This window comes from Diabrotica undecimpunctata, chromosome 1 (genome assembly GCF_040954645.1).
Source record: "Diabrotica undecimpunctata isolate CICGRU chromosome 1, icDiaUnde3, whole genome shotgun sequence".
Lineage (NCBI taxonomy): Eukaryota > Metazoa > Arthropoda > Insecta > Coleoptera > Chrysomelidae > Diabrotica > Diabrotica undecimpunctata.
Window position 1 is genome coordinate 112,893,283 of NC_092803.1, and position 19,573 is coordinate 112,912,855.

General features: G+C 33.5%; 1 protein-coding gene across 3 annotated transcripts in view; it reads right to left on the minus strand.

Moving 5' to 3' along the window:
• The window catches only part of jef (major facilitator superfamily domain-containing protein 6 jef), a 63,255-nt gene that overhangs the window by 16,162 nt on the left and 27,520 nt on the right, over positions 1-19,573 (minus strand). For all 3 annotated transcript variants that reach the window (XM_072547019.1, XM_072547021.1, XM_072547025.1), the window contains exons 4-7: positions 17,552-17,844; positions 16,696-17,030; positions 11,367-11,732; positions 666-959 (exon numbers count right to left, since the gene is read on the minus strand). In XM_072547019.1, coding sequence (XP_072403120.1) covers positions 666-959; positions 11,367-11,732; positions 16,696-17,030; positions 17,552-17,844 — 1,288 coding nt within the window. The remainder of the gene's footprint in view (positions 1-665; positions 960-11,366; positions 11,733-16,695; positions 17,031-17,551; positions 17,845-19,573) is intronic.

Sequence of the window (19,573 nt, forward strand, 5' to 3'; positions counted from 1 at the left end):
ACCAAGCTCGGTATAGAGCAAACAGATCAGTAATAGACCAAATTTTTACAATTAAATATGACATATGATATGACACAATAAAAAGACATACATTATTCGACACATTAAAATATTTTGACTTTTCGGATAAAATAATACAATCAACTAAATCCCTTTTGAAAAATACCAAAAGTAAAGTTATAATAGAAGGTCATGTCTCCAACAGCTTGAACAGCACAACAGGACTACGACAAGGTTTCAATGAAATATTGGATAGACTTTTAAGGTAAAGCAATATTCACACTAAAGGCTGAATGTACCATAAAGAGACACCAATGCCACCAAGGCAGAGAGTATGGGTTGGAAGTAAATGAGGAGAAAACAAAGTATATGAAGTTGTGGTAAAATAACGAACAGTTAGGACAGTTTTGGAAATTATCTGCCCCAGACAAGGAATATACCTTTGAGATAGTTGAACAGATGAATTACTTGGGAGTAACGCTAACAAATTGAAATAAAGGGACTCGAGAAATCGAAAAAAAAATGGTTATCCATCTCATCCAAAATTCAATTGGGAATTGTGATTAGATTAATTAATTTAAGACTTGTATATTATATTATTTAAAAAAAAAGCCTTAAGATGTCACTTTCTTTTCAACTCTATTATTTATACAAGATGAACTTACCTGTCTAGGATCTTCAGTTTGGGGCAAATCTGAAACAAATCCTTGATCGACCCTATAGAAATTAATGAATACAAAAGCACCCAGTACTGCTAAGCAGGTAATTCCATATCCCCTGAAGGTAGCCGTAGAACCGAAAGAGCTGACGAACATTCCTCCAATCACTGCACCGCAACCTCTGCCGAGACCGTGATGAATTCCTTGTAGAACACCTTGAGCAGAAGATCGCAGTTCCAGAGGAGTATTGTGAGCAATGTATGAGCAGCAGGCTGCCCAAACAGCAGCGTGAGTGATTCCCTGAAAATTATTTTGGTTGAAAATAAACACAAGATTAAGCTGTAGCTGTAGAAATTGGTAGTACACAAAAAGTCAACATATGTAATATATATATATATATATATATATATATATATATATATATATATATATATATATATACATAAATTATATATCTACAGCTAACGTTTGAAGAGTATGATCGATTTCATGATCCGGAATGCAGAGTAAGCAGTCATATATCGTTTGTAGAAATGTTTATTGTATTTCAATTTAGAGATGACTGTTTCTAATATTTTCATTACTAAGTTTGCGATTGGTGCTGAGATAGGTGAACCCATGGCCACTCCAGAAATCTGAGAATAGTATTCATTTTCATGTTGGAAGAACGTTGAATTAAGGCAGAATTTTACACCCTCTAGGAATTATTTAAGAGGAATAGAAGTATGTGTTTGTATGTCATTCCATCTAGTCTTGACACTGTTTAAAGCTATTTCAATTCGCCCATCTCAGCACCAATGGCAAACTTAGTAATGGCAATATTAGTAACAACAGTCATCTCTAAATTTAAGTACAACATACATTTTACAAACGATATGTTGATGACTGCTTATTCTGTATTCTGGATCATGAAATCGATAATACTTTTCAAATGTTCAATGATTTCCATAATAACATTCAATTTACTTATGAACTAGAAGAAAACAATAAAATTACTTTTCTTGATTTAAGTTTAGAATATAACAACACTAACCTAATGATAACAACTAACTGTTTTACAAAAGATGTTTGGTCCGGAAGATATCTAAATTTTAATACCAACGCACCCATAGCCCCTAAAAGAGGTGTTGTGTTCAGTCTTACTGACAGAACAATCAAACTATCTAGTAGACAGTATCATTCCGCAAATTTGAGAAAAGTTAAAGATATTTTAGAAAAAAATAATTTTCCATCAAAATTTTACAACCCTCTAATAAAAAAAAGAAATTATATTATCAGAAATCAATTCAATTCCAATACCAAACCAAAACAAACCCAAACCATACCTAGCAATAATAATAATAACAATTATAATAATAAATTATATATATATATATATATATATATATGTTCGGAAAGATTTCCGCGGTTAGTACAATTAAACTTAGAGCTAAGATTAATATTATTATAAAAATCAATATTAAACTCACCAGTCTTCCGGGTTGAACCGCGTCGATATCCATTTTGCCGAGCTTTTGACATCCTCTCTGATGTCTTCTTCAGGGCTTCCGAGGTCTCAGTCTCCCGAGTCCCCAGACACTACTACACTCACTAGTCACTTCTAGTTCACTCACACAAGTAGTGAACTAGTGAGTGAACTAGAAGTGACTAGTGAGTGTAGTAGTGTCTGGGGACTCGGGAGACTGAGACCTCGGAAGCCCTGAAGAAGACATCAGAGAGGATGTCAAAAGCTCGGCAAAATGGATATCGACGCGGTTCAACCCGGAAGACTGGTGAGTTTAATATTGATTTTTATAATAATATTAATCTTAGCTCTAAGTTTAATATATATATATATATATATATATATATATATATATATATATTATAATTATAATAATAATAAATAATTATATCTATCTACTACTGGTGTTATTCCAAAAAACCTATCGGACATCAAACAGCTCGGTCTAAATTATTTATAAGGCTTATTTATAAGGCCATGCAGAAAGCTGTACTCCTCGCGACGTCCAGATGTGTACGAAAATTTTTAGGAGATACTCCAGCAAACCAAGTCGCCTATGGCTCGATAACACGGAAAGAGTCCCACCAGAGCTCAATCCTTTTGATAGGTATCTGGGATGAGTGAACTTTCCCCTTAGAGGGAGTGTGCAAATTTGCACATTGAAAATGGCAAATTTGCCGAAACGTTAGGCAAAAGTTAAATAGTTTTATTTACATCAGATCGACAAACCCAGGAAATAAAAAAGATCTATTTATATTTATATATATATATATATATATATATATGTATATATATTATATATATATATATATATGTATATATATATATATATATATATATATATATATATATATATATATATATTTATATGTACAAAATCAGTATTTCTTGGGTTTAGGTTCAATAAGTAATATTAAATTTGGAACTAGATTTTATTGTGCCATTGAAATCAACGTTTCGGCAGATAATCCTTGTCTTTGTCAAGATTCTAAAATGTACAATATTAAGAACAAAAAGTTATTGTAAAATATATAAAAATTTACCAAACTTACAGCGAGACACTGACATTAATAAATTGACAGAGAGTAAAAATTGATATCTGATATATTATGTTTACATGGGCGTATCGTTGGTGTTTTCGAAAAAGGTAAAGTGTAGATATGTCACAACTGTAAAGATTTTTAAGGTGTTATATTTATTATTATTTAAATCAGATTGACATATATTTTATTTAGATTCTTTGTATCTGTTTTGTCATTGATTGCGTTAGTGTTTCTTTTTATTTCTATTGATTCGTATACCTCCCTCTTATTTTTGTCTTCTCGGTTTTTTAAATTTTGATGTTTTCAAAGTCAACTTTATGCTTCGTCTCATTTTCATGCGTTATGAGCGCAGTGATGTTGTTCTTGTTATATTTGTAAGACCGAATGCTGGATTGAAGCAGTTGACTGGTTTGCCCAAAATAGTATTAAGACTACGTGTACAACTCTTTTATATATAAAAGGTTTACCCGAACAACTAACAAATCTTACAGTCAAACATAATATTACAGTGGCTCATAAAGGCAACAATCTTTTAAATAAATATTTCATCAACCTAAAAACAAAATCAAAAAATCACATGTTGTTTACGAGATACCATGTACCTACTAACTGTAAAGGTGTCTATATTGGGCAAACCAGTCAACTGCTTCAATCCAGAATTCGTTCTCACAAATATGACAAGGAACAACATCGCTGTGCTCACAAAGCATGAGAATGAGAAGCATAAATTTTACTTCGAAAGCATTAAAATTTTAAAAACCGAGCTAAACAAAAAGAAGAGAAAGATATGAAATGAATTGAAAACGTCGTGAACATAATAAACCTTGCAATAATGAATGATGGTAGTAGCACATACTTAAACCTATATCTACAGGGACATTTTCTTCTATAGATATCTGACTTTGTACGCCAACTTTTCAATTAAATCACAATTAGTATATGGAAAAAGATTTATATCTTTTTGGAAGTGATCACTTCCCGATTTTAATAGACAAAATAATTCAATAAAACCTACGCCAGTTAAACCTGAACCAAAATGGAAGCTAGACAACGCTGATTGGGGTATTTTTTAAGAAATTATCCTTAGTGAATCATCAAAGATTTGCTTAGAAAATTCAATAGCCGAAATAATTCTACAGTTCAATAAACTCTAGCAGCTCTAAAAGCGATAGGTAAAAAAAGTTCATTAAAAGTAAAAGTAAAAAAGTACAAAAGGCACAAGAACCTAGAAAATTTAATTGAACTTAAAGAAAGTAGGGCTAGAGCTAAACTGGTTACCACAATATCTAAAAGACAATCTTGGATAAAATATGTAGAAACAATCAATAATTACACACCTCCATCAAAAATACGAAGGAAAATAAAGAATATAACAGGCTCTAGTTCATAATAAGGAATAGATTCATTAGAAATAGACAACAAATCGTCAATAACAAACCATGCAGATATCGTAAAAAAATAGCGAAAACATTCAAGTTAACATCTACAAATTCTAAATATGATAAAGATTTCTTAACATACAAAGAACAAAAAGAAGGCATCCCTATTAACATAATAAACAATAATGAACTTATGACAATCAGAGAACTAAGAGAGATGGTAGATATTTTAAAGGGCACAACACAGGCCCCGATATCATCCCAGCTTTTTTTCTGAAACACCTACGTGACGAAGCTGTAGAAATATTATTAAGAAAATATAATCGTATATGGACTAAACATGAATTACCCAAATTATTGAACATAGCTATAACTATTCCCATCGTAAAAACTAGTAAGCTACCAAACAAAGCAGATTCTTATCGTCCTGTGTCTCTAACTTGTGTAATGTGTAAGCTTTTAGAAAAAATTAAAAATAAACATTTATTGTGGTGTTTGAAAGAAAATAACGAACTAATTAATGAATCCACAAGGAAACTAAGTTCCTGTAGCTAGTTGTATACCAAGTATCACAAAAAAATTATTTAAAAATTCCTTTATAGAAGGTATATAATTAATACACCCTATCGGGCTACATCACAGAACGTTTTCGGAATTAATATTCCATCATCAGTGTTATCTGGATGTACATGTTTTGAGCCACTAAATACTTGGGTAAAAATCCGTTAAATGTTGTTAAATTGAATTTGAGTTACATTATTTGATCTTATATACTAGGATGTTTAAGTTACAACAGGAATTGATAACATGGCAACGTAAGACTCCACTGGAGGTTGCTAGTCCTGAGACAAAGTGTCTACGAGGACTTGTTGATAGCAACTCAACTGCTAACTTAAACATCCTAGTATATAAGATCAAATAATGTAACTCAAACTCAATTTTACAACATTTAACGGATTTTTACTATTTAGTGGCTCAAAACATGTACATCCAGATAACAATGATGATGGAATATTAATTCCTAAAACGTTCTTTAATGTAGCACGATAGGGTGTTTTAATTATATACCTTTTATAAAGGAATTTTTAAATAATTTTTTTTAATTAATGAATAATCTGGATTTCCTAGTTATAGAAACAAAAAATGCCTTCTGCAACAACCAAAAATAATGTATTTTAATTTATTTTGATTTAAACAAAGTATTTGATGTGGCTTGGCATCACAACATAATATCAACACTGGAATTTTGGGGCTATCACGGAAATATACTTGCTTTTATTAAAAATTATCTCCTAAATACAAATATCGAATGTAAGATATCAAAACATGGCACACCTCAAAGCTCGGTAATCAGCCCGACGCTTTTCTTTATAGGGAAACAATATACAGAACGTGGCCAAATTACTACAAGATCAACTCGATAAATTTATATAATGATCTAAAAGGAGTGGTTTTCAATTTGCTTCATGTAAAACTCCTAAAGGAAACACCTACTTTAAAACTTGGAGGTCAGACACTTGATACGTAAAAACAATAAAATATCTGGGTTTAATATTTGATCAAACTGTAACCCGGAAGGACCACATCAAATATATTGCAGCAACATGTCAAAAAAGACATAATCCCTTGAACTTTCTTTTTGATGCGAACTGGGGAGCGGGCGGTGGAACTCTACTCACATTATAAATTATTGTGGTTAAAAATTTGATCCGCTCCAAAATCGATTATGGATTCCATACTTACTCGTCTGCTTTAACAACCGCTAAAATTGTTAGATACTCTTCTTCGTCTTCCTAGCAGTCTCTATCCTGAGCAACATATTTCCAATTTGTTGCGGCTGTTCTTTTAATGTCATCAACCCATCTCATCTGTGGTCTTCCTCTTGGTCGTTTACTTTCGTAAGGTCTCCAATGTTGTATTGTAGTATTCCAACGTTGGTCTTTTTGTCTAGCAGTGTGGCCCGCGAAGCTCCATTTAAGTTTGGCAATTTTTGTTGCTATGTCTTCGACTTTTGTTTTGGATCTTACCCAGTCGTTCCTCTTTTTACCTGACAGTCGTATACCTAACATTGCTCTTTCCATTGTTCTTTCTGTTGTGGCTAGTTTATTCATGTTTGCCTTGGATAGGGTCCAGGTTTGACATCCATATGTCATGATAGGAAGGATGCATTGGTTGAACACTTTGCTCCTCAATTATTGGGGTATTTTGCGGTTCTTAAGTATCCAACTAAGTTTTCTTCTAGTAATTTCCGCACTTTGGTTCTCTTTGTCAAGTCTCAGGATTTGGCCTAGGTGGATATATTCCTGAATTTGTTCAGTATCTCACTGGCATTTATAGTTATACGTCTGGGGTCATCTGTGTTTGTCATTATTTTTGTTTTTTTTCATATTCATTTTTAGGCCGACGTATTGGGAGCTGGCTGCTAGTTCCCCCATCATAATTTGCAGTTCCTCGAATGTGATCGCTATAATCACTATGTCGTCAGCGAATCTGAGGTGGTTTAACTTGTTGCCATTAACATTAATGCCATAGGTTGACCAATTTGTAGTTTTGAAGACGTCTTCTAGGGCTAGGTTGAAAAGCTTTGGCGATATTACGTCTCCTTGTCTCTCTCCTCTCTTAATGGGGATGGGATTTGTATTTTCGTCTAGTTGTACTATCATAGTTGCATTTTCATATATATTATGTATTAGTTGCCTATATCTCGAATCTATTCTACAATTATTAATAGCTTGTTCTATGGCCCACATCTCGATACTATCAAACGCCTTTTCATACTCGACGAAGGCAAGAAATACGGGTAGTTGGTATTCATTTGCCTTCTCTTTCAATGTTCTCATTGTCAGCAGATGGTCTGATGTACTATATCCTTTGCGGAAGTCAGCCTGTTCAACCGGTTGGTAATTGTCCATTTTGTAGGTTAACCGGTTGTTAATAATTCTCATAAATAGTTTGTATACTTGACTGAGCAACGATATAGGTCTATAATTCTGTAGATCGCATTTGTCCCCTTTTTTGTGCAAGAGTATTACTAGACTCTCGTTCCAGTCTTTAGGGATCTTGCTATTATGGAGACATCTATTAAATAGCTCTGTTAGTACAGGGATTGTTAATGTCTTGCTTGTTTTCCAGAGCTCGGCAATTATACCGTCGTGTCCTGGAGCTTTAGGATATTTTTAGGATTATTTTTTAGCTCTTTTAAAGCTCTTTCTATTTCGAATCCCTTTATGTTTGGTAGTACTTCTGATCTCACGTTTTTTTATTTTTCTCTCGACGTTCTCCTGACGCAGGACTACAGGTAGCAAAGAAAACAAGGACTAAATAAGACAAAATAAGCAATCAAACTAAACAGATAATGACGGAAAGAAGACAACTACTAGGGCAAAACAAACGCTATACTCTAGAATACAGAAAACTTAATAAAACAATTAGAAAAGAACTCAAACACGATATACAAAAATGGAACGAGAACTTAATAGAGCGAGTCATTGAAAACAACAGAGGCTTAAAAGACCCACACTGGGAGTTCAAAAAATCATCAAAATTAAAGACGCCAACAATAAGGAAGAGAAGGACAAATATAAAATAACAAATATTGTCGAAGACTTCTACACATCCTTGTACAGCTCGCAAGGCCAGCCTAATGAAACAACAAAGGAGAACGTCAAAAGTTAGATACTAATAGACAATAGTATATCTATTGTCTATTAGCGTGTATTTAGAACAATTCTTATCATAAATCTTCAGCCAGAACTCGGTGAACTACCATATGCAGCGAAGCGGTACCTCTTACAATGTCACCAAAACATTCACTCCTCGAATATTCAGCACGCAAAAACCCACATTTCCTTTTATGAAAGATGCAGACTAATCATAACTAAATGGAACTTTGTAATCTCCGAAATCTCTCCTCGCAAAATGCCAACTGCACCTACTTCGCTAATATCTTCTTCTCGTATAAATATGGATCTATTGTCAGAAAATAAGAAAGAAGCTAATCGTCATTTAATTCAATCAAACCTTAATTTCTCAATTTTTCTTTTTTGAACAGTAGTTATTCCTAAAATGGAACATTGTGTGGCATCTGCCTTTGTAACAAAGGATGAAATAATGCAATATAAATTAGTGGAGATTAATACCTACTATCTTAACAGGAGAACTCTTTGCAATATATAAAGCTATATGTCATGTTACGAAAAAGTCCTGAAATTAATTCCTAATAATTACAGACTCACTAACTCCTCTAAAAATCATCTCTAAAATACATTATTCCCATCCTGTGGCGAAACTTATTAAACAAGAATTGCACAATATAGGGGAGACCTAGGAGAGTTGTGACAAATTTTACCTTATGGGCCATATCTCGGTCAAGAAACATTCCACAGGTACGATTGATATGAAATAATTTAGTGCTATTCTTTCCGTTTTCAAAATAATTACCAAAATTTTTTTAAATTGTAATGTTTTCTGAGAAAATCAACCAAATCAAAGACCGTTCCCGTTGTTACAACTCTCCTACCACCGAGGTAAGTTGTGACAGGTACAGGGGTGGGTTGTGACAGCATTGTATTGAATCTGTTAAGATATTAAAAATAGGTGTTAGATTTAAAATAAATGAATCCAACATGTTTTTTAGGAAAACATACTTTAATCGTCCTTTAGTACAAACTAAAACAATATTTTAACATTTTCGTAACTACCTAATTATATCTTTTAAAGAAACAAAATATGGCATCGCTTGAGAGAAATCACTTTATTATTATATACAATCAGTCTTAAAAATTTAATCTGATTCACAATTATGGCAAACGTAATGCAGTTCGTCTCCAGTATAATCTACGTGTGCCCTGCCTTTACAGTCTAGGCATTGAACCCACTTCTCTTTCGATCAGCTGTCTGCATAAGCTTCAAGGCAAACCAAGCAAAAACAATCATTTTCGGTTTCTTCATCGACACTTGTTCTCTTCTTTTTAAGAGTCTTCTTGGTTTTTTTAGGTTTATTTTCTCCTTCGCTAAATACACGCTTCTTAACGTTCTTAGTCTTCCTATTAGCCTCTATAGCGGCTATTTCGTTCTTCTTGGGAGTGTCAGTCAGGATTTGATTTTACGTCGGTTTGGTCGGCTATTTTTTCTTGGTGGAGCTTTTGGCAATGGCCTAACTGATTCTGGCGAGAAGACATTAGAAACAGTGGTAAGTGGACTAGGGGCTATAGATGTAGATGCAATTGGTTCAATGGCATTATTGTTCAGAACTGTGGTATGGGCTGCAGACGTGGAGGCAACAAGTGCATTGGCATTATTGTTCACAACTGATGAATGGCTAGATGGCATGATCTGATCTGCAGACGTACCTGGAGTAATGGCTCGTGCTTCATCATTGTCAACTGCACCAGTGTTAAGATTTAGAGTTATGGTCCTTTCTGCTGGATTGTCCAGATTGAAGAAAAAATAACACAACAATGCACAAATACTCGAATATTATATAAATTTAAATAACATTTTGAAGAGAAACTTACTTTTCGTATGTTTTTGGGCACAGACGTCAAATTTACACAACTGCACTTCGTTCGCCGCCTGCTGGTATTAAACCGAGTGGCGTGTCTGGAGACTGTCGAACAAGCGTTATTTCCAATTCGCTCACTATAATAGTTGGGGAGAAATCGTCCTTGTCACAACTCACCTCTGTCACAACTCTCCTAGGTCTACCCTAAATCACAGAAACATTTCTTTCCTGTGGGTGCCATCTCATATTGAAATCACGAGAAATGATCTGGCAGATAAATATGCACGAGAAGTCTTAGAGGACGCAACTATTGAGATCTATTCAAAAACTCCAGCGACAGGTCCCAAATCATATTTCCACGGTAAAATAGTTGACATATGGAGTAGCAGATGGCACAAAAAACAGGCGAAATTACTTGAGATAAAAACGTTTTAATTATGGGCTGATAGTTTCACTAATCGTGTTTCTCAGGTGATCATCACACGACTGCGGCTTGGTTATAGTAGCCTTACATATGGATATCTGATAACACGAGGTCCCAACCGGAGAGTTGTGCTTGCGAGACCCCGCTAATTATAAAACACCTTCTAGTGGAGTGCCCGTTACACAGTGCGGAAATGGGTGAATTCGGAATCCCGAGAATGAGAATTTAAAACAACTATTCTTAAAGTGCGGTGCCAAAGTGATTATTTGTGAATATTTCATGGATGGTAATATTTTTTTCTTTCGCTAATAGCCATATAGGCTGATGCGAGTTTGTAAAACAAAAAATAAGATTAGTTCTATTGTTGTACAACATTTAGTATATAAAACAAAACTTAAATAAAATAAAAATCAACGAAATTTATATTGCTTTATTATAATACTTCAGGATAAAAAAGAGATAGTAGAAGAAAATTGTTTGTGGATAAAGAATATACACGAGGATACAGCAATCTACGTTTCTTTAAGACCAAAACAAAAATTATATATTTCATAATGATTTTCAGCATCAGAGCTTGAAAAAATACTTAGAAGGAAATTATTCTATCCATATAAGATTGGATATATCCTAGTTATCCCATAATATACATTAAAAAAAGATACTTCTAGTATGTATGAAGATATTTCAATTAACTATGAACTTTACCCTTAAAGTGCTTTATTTTGCCGAGAGAAAATATTCATTTGTGAATAAGCTATTTATTGGCATTAAATTACTTCAAGAATGTGGGAACTTGTTAATAGGATCAGCAGAAGTTTTTGTTCAGAGAGTTAACTAACATTTTTTATACTTACCTGCATGAATTCAAACGGCAACACCCACCAAGGATTTGTCAACCATGATATGTATAAGAATCGTAGAGTATTACCAATAAGGCCAAGGCACAATACTTTAACGTGGCCCATTTGCCTGATAAGTCGAAAGCTGAAGAAGTAGGCAAATATTTCTGATATGTGGTTGATAACTGAAGCAACGCCGAATAGTGTCGGGGATCCGCCGTAGTCTTGCAAGTGCCAGAATAGGAACGTGAAGATTAATCCAATACCGAAGCCCATAAACCACGCGACGAATAAGAATGAAGCACATTTGAGATTCTTGTATTGTTTAATAACTGTCATCCATTCAGGTATTTCACGTGTAGTTTGAGCAAATATTTTCGTCTGAAAAAGAAGACAGCAAGTTAATGATAATTATGATCCAATAAGATATTATAAATCAAAGTGCGCATCTTAAGTTTCACCCCATTTCCTGACTCATAGAACTTAAATTACAAAATTTTTGGATAACTGAACAAAGACACCTGTTCATAGCAGTTCATATGACGTATTAGTGACGTAATCAGTAAACATACCAGAAATGCGCCATTTGATAAACTTATTATATTAATTCTGAATTTTCTATTTTGTATCTTATTTATTTTTGTGGCCCCTTTATTCTTTCGTAAAATCTCATTCCTATAACTGTAATTAGGTCACTGAAACTCAAATTTTTGGATAAATAAACAAAGACACCCGGTTACAGTAGTGCATATGACGTATTAATGACGTAATAAGTAAAAATAACGTATGGGCGCCACTTTGAACAATTGTCTTAATATTTCTACTACTCTATTTGATGTCATTCGGCTTATATGATCGTTTCATTCTACTCTTCTATTTCTTAAGTAGTCCTTGATGTTCTCCACGTTGCATCTACGTCGTATATCTGTACTTCTAGCTCTGTCGCGTAGGGTTTTACTATCAATTTTTCATCTCTGCTGTTTTCATCTCTGCTGTTTCTAACATCCTTTTTGTCCTCTCTGTGCCAGGTCGTGTTTTGTAAATTCAGTCTTTCATTTCTTTTCCGACATTTTATTTCTCCATATTGTTTCATTCAGGCAACCTGCAGCTCTGTTTGTTCTATTCACTTGATCTTCCATTTCCGTTTCGAGCTGTCCGTAACTAGATAATGTGATGCCTAGATATTTAAACTCCATCACTTGCTCTATTATCTCACCTTCCAGCTCCAATTTAAATCTTAGTAAATGTGCTGTTCTAACCATGCATTTTGTCTTTTTTGAGGAAATTAACACGTTAAATTTTTTAGCGGTTATATTAAATAGGTGCAGCATACGTTGTAAATCGTCTTCATTCTGAGAGAGTAGTATTCCGTCGTCTGCATAGCAGATTATTTTAGGTTGCTTTTCTCCCATTTGGTATCGTTTTTTAGTTCTTACTTTTTTTGCTTCCTTTATTTATAACTTTATTATATATTTTATTAGTATCTACAAATCCTCCGTACTATTGGACATTACAATTTTGTCGTCCCCATATTGTAAAATGTTGTCGATGCTTTCACATTGTATATGATTTGTATAGCCCTCTATAGCTTCCTTGAACCGCATTTCCGATTAGGTTTTGATGTCGGTCATTAAATGCAGCATTGACTAAATTTTATTATAAATTCTGGAGAGATTGTGTTGCCTGCTTACAGCAGGCAACAGTAAGAATGGCGAATTCTTACTCTGAATTGAGTAGGTGATCTTCAGTATCTCATAAAAGACAGACTGGTAGGAGAAGTTTTCAATTCTGTTACAGTGTTTCCCAATGGTTGATAGGGAACGTTTTTTAGATATATGTATAGGACAGGTGTAAAAACTTTGAACTAAATAAAGTTCCGCTTATCAACTGAGAACATGTATACGGTAGTAGCTGTTCCATTAAATCAAAACTTTTGAGTAATGCTTCTCTATACGCGATTGCTTTATATTCCAGTCGTTAGAATTGTTTTCAATTTTCTGTTACATGTCAATTTTAGGAGAAGTGTTCTTATTTTCTGAAAAATAAAACTTAAATTGATAATTTTTTGGGTAACTGAACTAAGATACCCGTTTATAGTTATTGGTGGTATAAAGATCGTGAAGTTAATTTCAACGAAACTACCATGATTAAAAAATCTTATTTAAAATTATTTACAAAAGAGTAGCCGACCGCTTTTTAATGACTAGAATACTAAAAACAATCAAATCTACCTTAGTTCATTTAACCAAAAAATTATTAATTTATGTTTTATTAGACAAATTAGATTAAGAAAATAACATGTAGCTATTGATTCTTTTTTTGCTGCCATTTCGGCCTACTAAGGATCGTTAAAATTTTTTCATCCTCATGTTCGAGTTTTCCTCCTATGCGAGTATGTTTGAATTTTAATTTCCTTTCTTGTGACCACTTGCTAACGGGCGAGGAGCTGGAATAATAAGGAGTATAAGGTTCTTAGTTGATTTTATCTTATCTCTAAGACCTTGACGATCTTGAAGGTCACCAGGTGGAATTTCCGCTTGTTGCAAATCTTTTTTAACCTGCCCATCTTCAGATTGAAAAGTGAATGTGATGGGTTAGTCTTTGAGGATTCATAAGTTGTAGGTGATAACAAAAACACCATTCTCTGTTTTCTCGTTTTGGTAACAATGTCTTCCAAGCGTTCATATAATTCATGATTGTCTCATTTGTCGGCAAAATTCTTGATTTTCTTTGATTAGAAAAGATAGGACGAATTTTCTTTTCTTTTTTCGAATCTTTTAATTTAAGTTTTCGGAATGGCCATATATTTACCACATCTAACATTAGGATGCATATAGGGCTGACGCTATAATCTCTATATTAAGTGACAGAGTTTTAAAGATGAGCTTCTGTTTTTGTACAGATAGAATGCACCTTCAAATTTTGAATATCTGCTTTTAATAGCAGCATTCACTGAACCATTTCCTTTAATAAATCCTTTGAGTTATTTAAACTTTTTTGACTGTTTTTTTCCTGTTGTATTTCTATATATGAGGTGTTTTCGCAACTGAAGTTGTGCTGTTGTGAAGTTGATCCTTTAGCAAGAATCAGTATGCTTCCTTAAAGTGAAATCCTCTAACATCGACCTCGTGTCACAACTTTTTTAAAATTTAAGATTTTCAATATGTAATCTAAGGGTCATTAGACCTTGCTATGTGGATAGTAGCTTATTGGTGTCTGACAGTTTTCATTGTTATTGTGACGGGACCGTTAGTAGTATTAACTTGGATTATCATCATCATAAGCACAACTCTTTGTGGGTCTTATCTTGTTCTACAATTTACGCCATTCTGGTCTATTTCTTGCTTTGTGTTTTTAGCTGATAATCTTTAGAGTTTTCAGATCTTAATTCACTTGTTCCATGTATTTAAGTTTATGTATTCTTTTTGATCTTTTCGCTACTGGTGTCTGTCTCACTATTTTCTTTGGTATTTTATTCTCCTGCATCCGTTCGACATGTCCTATCTAGCGCAAACGTACAATCTTTATGAATGGTATGATGTCAGATTATACTTTGTGATATTTTAGAGAATAGATTATTAAATATTATATGAGATTATTAAATGAGATTTTCTTAGTTTTTAATCTATTCTTATTTAATATTACAATTATGTTGCATTATGACTCAGAAAAACTATTAGTTAAAAAAACTATAAGAATAAACAGTTAAAAAGTATAAACATTTCCTTTGAAACAATCTTAGCATTTAGTTTCAAACTATCAGATAGAATTCTTAAATTTTTCAGCATTTGCTTAAGGAGACTTTTACTTTCTAAATTGGAAAACAAGACAATTTTTAAATAATAAACAAAAAAAATCTATTATATTTATTGATATAGGGTTGAATGCTCGAATATATGAACTTTGAAAAATTAAAGACAAATATCGAGCACAATTTTAATAATCAAATCTTGCCCAAGTACTTTCGCTTTCTACAGCATCATCAGGGGCATTTCGTCAAATTTGGGCTATCCAGCAAGCGCAGAATGTAATAAATATGAAATTGAAACATAAATTGTACATAAAACTACACTAGAACAAGGACAAACAGTTTAAAATTATTTAAAAAGATTCTACGCTACATTCTTGTCGGCAACAGGGGAGAGAATTCTCCTCTGTTGAGAGAGAATGCTGTAGAAAGCGAAAGGGCAAGATTTGATTATTAAAATTGTGCTCGATATTTGCCTTTAATTTTTCAAAGTTTATTATATTTATGGTCATAATTTTTAAGAAGAATTTAAGGTATACAAAAAAATTTCTTTTTACACTTTTAGTTGTTTTTCACCACTACAGAGGACGTCTTCCAAAAGGCGCAATTTTAATTTGGGAGACACTTTTCAGCTCCCTGTAACAATTTTTTTTTTAATTTCACGGGGATTCGATTTGCCTTCTTTCCATGTCTCGCTGTTCCTTCTATTGGCTTGAGCAATACGAGCTTCGTCGACATTTTCCGACCAACTCGTTACTATTTCTCCAATTTCTATTCCAATTTTTATTTTTATCCAATTTTGCCGAAGAACTGAGAAGAACTCAGCTTACTACAGACTTTTCTGCAGTTAGCAAATTACCTTTGAATATTCTTTTCATATCATGCTTATTTCAGTGCGTCCCCTTACTTCGACCGCCTTTTAAATAACCACCAGATCCAGGTCTTTTTTCCGATTATCAAAACAATAATAATTTTCGATAAATCTTAAAACAAGTTTTAGAAAAGAAAGCAATTGTCGAGTTGCAGTGCACAAGGGCGCGTGGTGTTGTAACGAGTTTTAGCTCAGGTGCGTACCGTTATAAATAGAGCTATAACTTCGTTTCTATTTTGAATTTCTTTATACAATTTTAGGACAGTATTTCTAGAATACTAAAGAATGTTTTTACGTAAAAAAACAAAAATCAATTTTTTGAAAATCTAGAAAGTAAAAGTCCCTTAAAAGGTTTAGAAATTATTAATAACAGAATTGTAGGTCTTATATTTAGCATCTTTTGGAGTTATCTTTAAGTTAAGCTCAACGCTTATTGGAATATGTTTTAAAACTTCCTTAATCATAATATGTAGCTTTATACCAGTCTGTTACATTCAGTTGTCCTCTAACTATTGCATAATTAGCAGTATTGGATGAATTTGCATTTTGGCATTTAAAATTTATACGGGTCGACGTTAAACAAAAGAAAAACCAAACACAAAACAGTAGGGATTACCACTTTGAATGGAATGTAAAGCCTTATTAAATATAAGAAAAATTTTTAATTTTTCATCTTTAAAATATAGATTCCATAAGCTTCCATATAAACGGGAAAATAACGTTACCTTCTGTTCTTTTGGAATCGGCGGAGCATCAGCTGCCCGAGTATCCACCAGAGAAGGTAAATTCAGTTGCTCGGCGAGCTGGGCCTGCATTCGATCTTCTTCGGTCGGTGATTGACTTTTTGGTTCCATCGTTGGTTCTGACCCAGATTCGTCGTATTTGAAAGTTATTTGAGTGGCGCTTATTAATGCAGCTCCCATAAGCACCGAGAATGTAGCGAAACAAATTGTGTAATTCTTTTCTTTCTTGTCGGGAGTGCATGGATGGTTAGGAAATGCTGTTGAGTGATCTAGTGCTATGCCTACGAAAAACATGGCAAGACCCCATCCAAGGGAACCTAAAAACAAAATAAGTAAAAATAAAATAGAGTATTTTAAAATTTATTTTTAATATTTGGAAAAGTTTACATTAATCTTGTTGTGAGAGTGTTTCCTCGAGGCATCTATTTTTATCAAATATCTCGTTAAAAATTTGACCTTCTTCCCAACGCTCGCCGTTGTGTCCTCTAAACACCTGAGATCCGCATAATGAACGTCTGTAAACCTGGAATTCTTCGTCTAACTTAAATTCCAAGTCAAAACTTTCCTTTAGTTTAATTTTTGCATTATCCAAAATAATACCTATCTTTTGGGTATCGTTTTTTTTTCATCTAGGTTTAATTTGTTACAAGTATTTGGCGCCCAACGTGGGGAATTCGTTCATTCCGTCCAGGTTTAATTCACGTTACAACCCTTAAAAGAGAACGAAAAATTCCTATGCCAATATAAATAGATTAAGCTATATATAGTTTAATAGTTACACACAAATTTTTAAATAAATTAATTGCAAAAAGAGGAATTTCATGTAACCTTTTCTTACCAAACATTCTTTGATGCCCATACGTATCAGCATCTTCTCCCAACAAAGTAAGAACAGCTGAATCTGCAAGAGTAACGGCGGGAGCACTGAAAAATTCACCAATAATCACCAGTAGTAGCAGCAGGAAAAATGCCTTTTGGATATCTTGGGTACGGTAAACAATAGAGGATATGATAGGTTGGACCCAGCTTTCATGTTCCTTGTCTTGGTAGTTAGATGCATATTGGACATTAATGGGAGACTGACCTGCATTCACTGAGACTGGCTGGATATCTCGAGGTTTCCTGGAGTGGCTAAAAATAAGTAATTTACCTTTAAAACAATACATATGCGGAAAATGTTAAGTATTCTTTTGTAGGATTTAAAAGAAAATGTTTTATTAAATACTAGTGGTACTAGTAACAATGAACATATTGAGATGTACAATCAGTTTTCTTTTATTTAAGATGTAAGAAGAAAAGTGTATCGTGTTGTACTCTGTCGAACGCCTTCTCGAAGTCGATGAAACAAACATAAACATTCTTTCGGAATTCACAACTTTTTTGTAATAGAACGCGCATACAGAATAGTGCCTCTCTAGTTCCTAGACCGTTTCTAAATCCAAATTGCTTATTACCCATCCTACTTTCGCATAGAAGGAATACTCGGTTTTGTATAATTCGTAAGAGTATCTTCAGTGTGTGACTCATCAAACTGATTAGTCTAAAATCGCTGCATTTGGTGGGCCTGCTTTTCTTTGGTAATGTTATAGCATCGTCAAAAAGGTCAGTGATGTATATCTCCCATTCTTTGCACTGTTGTTCGTGATCACAAATTTTTCCGTCCGCGCTTTTAAGTATGTGAGCATTTTTCTGTTTTCTAATTCCGGCAGTATATTTAATTTTCTTGTGGAGGTTGAAACTGTCATGCTTTTTTTGGAGGTCTCTATTCTCAAGCCAGGATTCTTTTTGACTTGCTTAATTTTTCTTTTTATGCGTTTATTGACTTCACGGTTGTGTCATCCACTCATTTTTTGCCAACATGGTAGGTGTTTTCAAAGACTCTTGTACGTTCTCTAAAATCGAGTTTTGAATATCATACCAGCATTCGTTAATGGTTCTGTTTTCGTTTGGTATATTTGATATTCTGTGTATTTTACTACTTATCTGCTGTGATATGTGTTCGCGCGTTTGAGGGTTTTTCAGGGGGTCGAGATATATCTTACAAGGTTAACTAAACTGAGGAGACCTAAAGAGGTCGAAATACGTATAAGCGGCTTGTCTCTGCCCTGTACCGAAACAAAAATCTAATACCGTCATTATGTTTTATTACTGTACCAGAAACTGAATTAACTACGAATTTTGAGCATGATGAACGTTATGTGGAATACAATTTTAGATTCCCTTGCCGAGTAATTTATCAAGCTGTTTACTTTGCAAGTTTTAGAAAGCACAGTGGTAAAAATTTGAATTCGGTTTCAAAAGGTAGAAATTGTTTGATTTCTCTTTTTGTTTTTAGATGGCGTAGTTACGTCCGTATATAGTTGTTTTGATAACTATTGTCTAGGACGGGAAAGATTTTTGTTTTGGTTCACAGCAGTGGCTATACTATTCTGAGGAGACCTAAAGAGGTCGAAATACGTACCTATAAGCGGCTCGTCGCTGCCCTGTATCGAAACAAAAATCTAATACCGTCATTATGATAGCTTAAGGCCTTTATTTGAATATGAAGAATTTGAAATTCGTCATTAAAAGAATGATTATGATCTAGAAAGTCAAGTGCGTTAGTAGAGTCTGTTTTTCTATTATTAAAAGCCCTTTTATGTTCTGCTATGCGTTTGATAAAAGTTTTGCCAGTTTAACCGATGTAAGTTTTTGGGCAGTCGCCACATTTAAGTTTGTAGACACTGCTGTGTAATTGCTTTTTCTTTAGGCTCTTGTTGTTCTTAATATATTTGCATAAGTTGTTGTTTGTTCTAAAATCTGGTGTTATTCCTTTCTTTTTTATGTGTTTGGGCTATTTTTGTTGATATCTTGCCTGTAT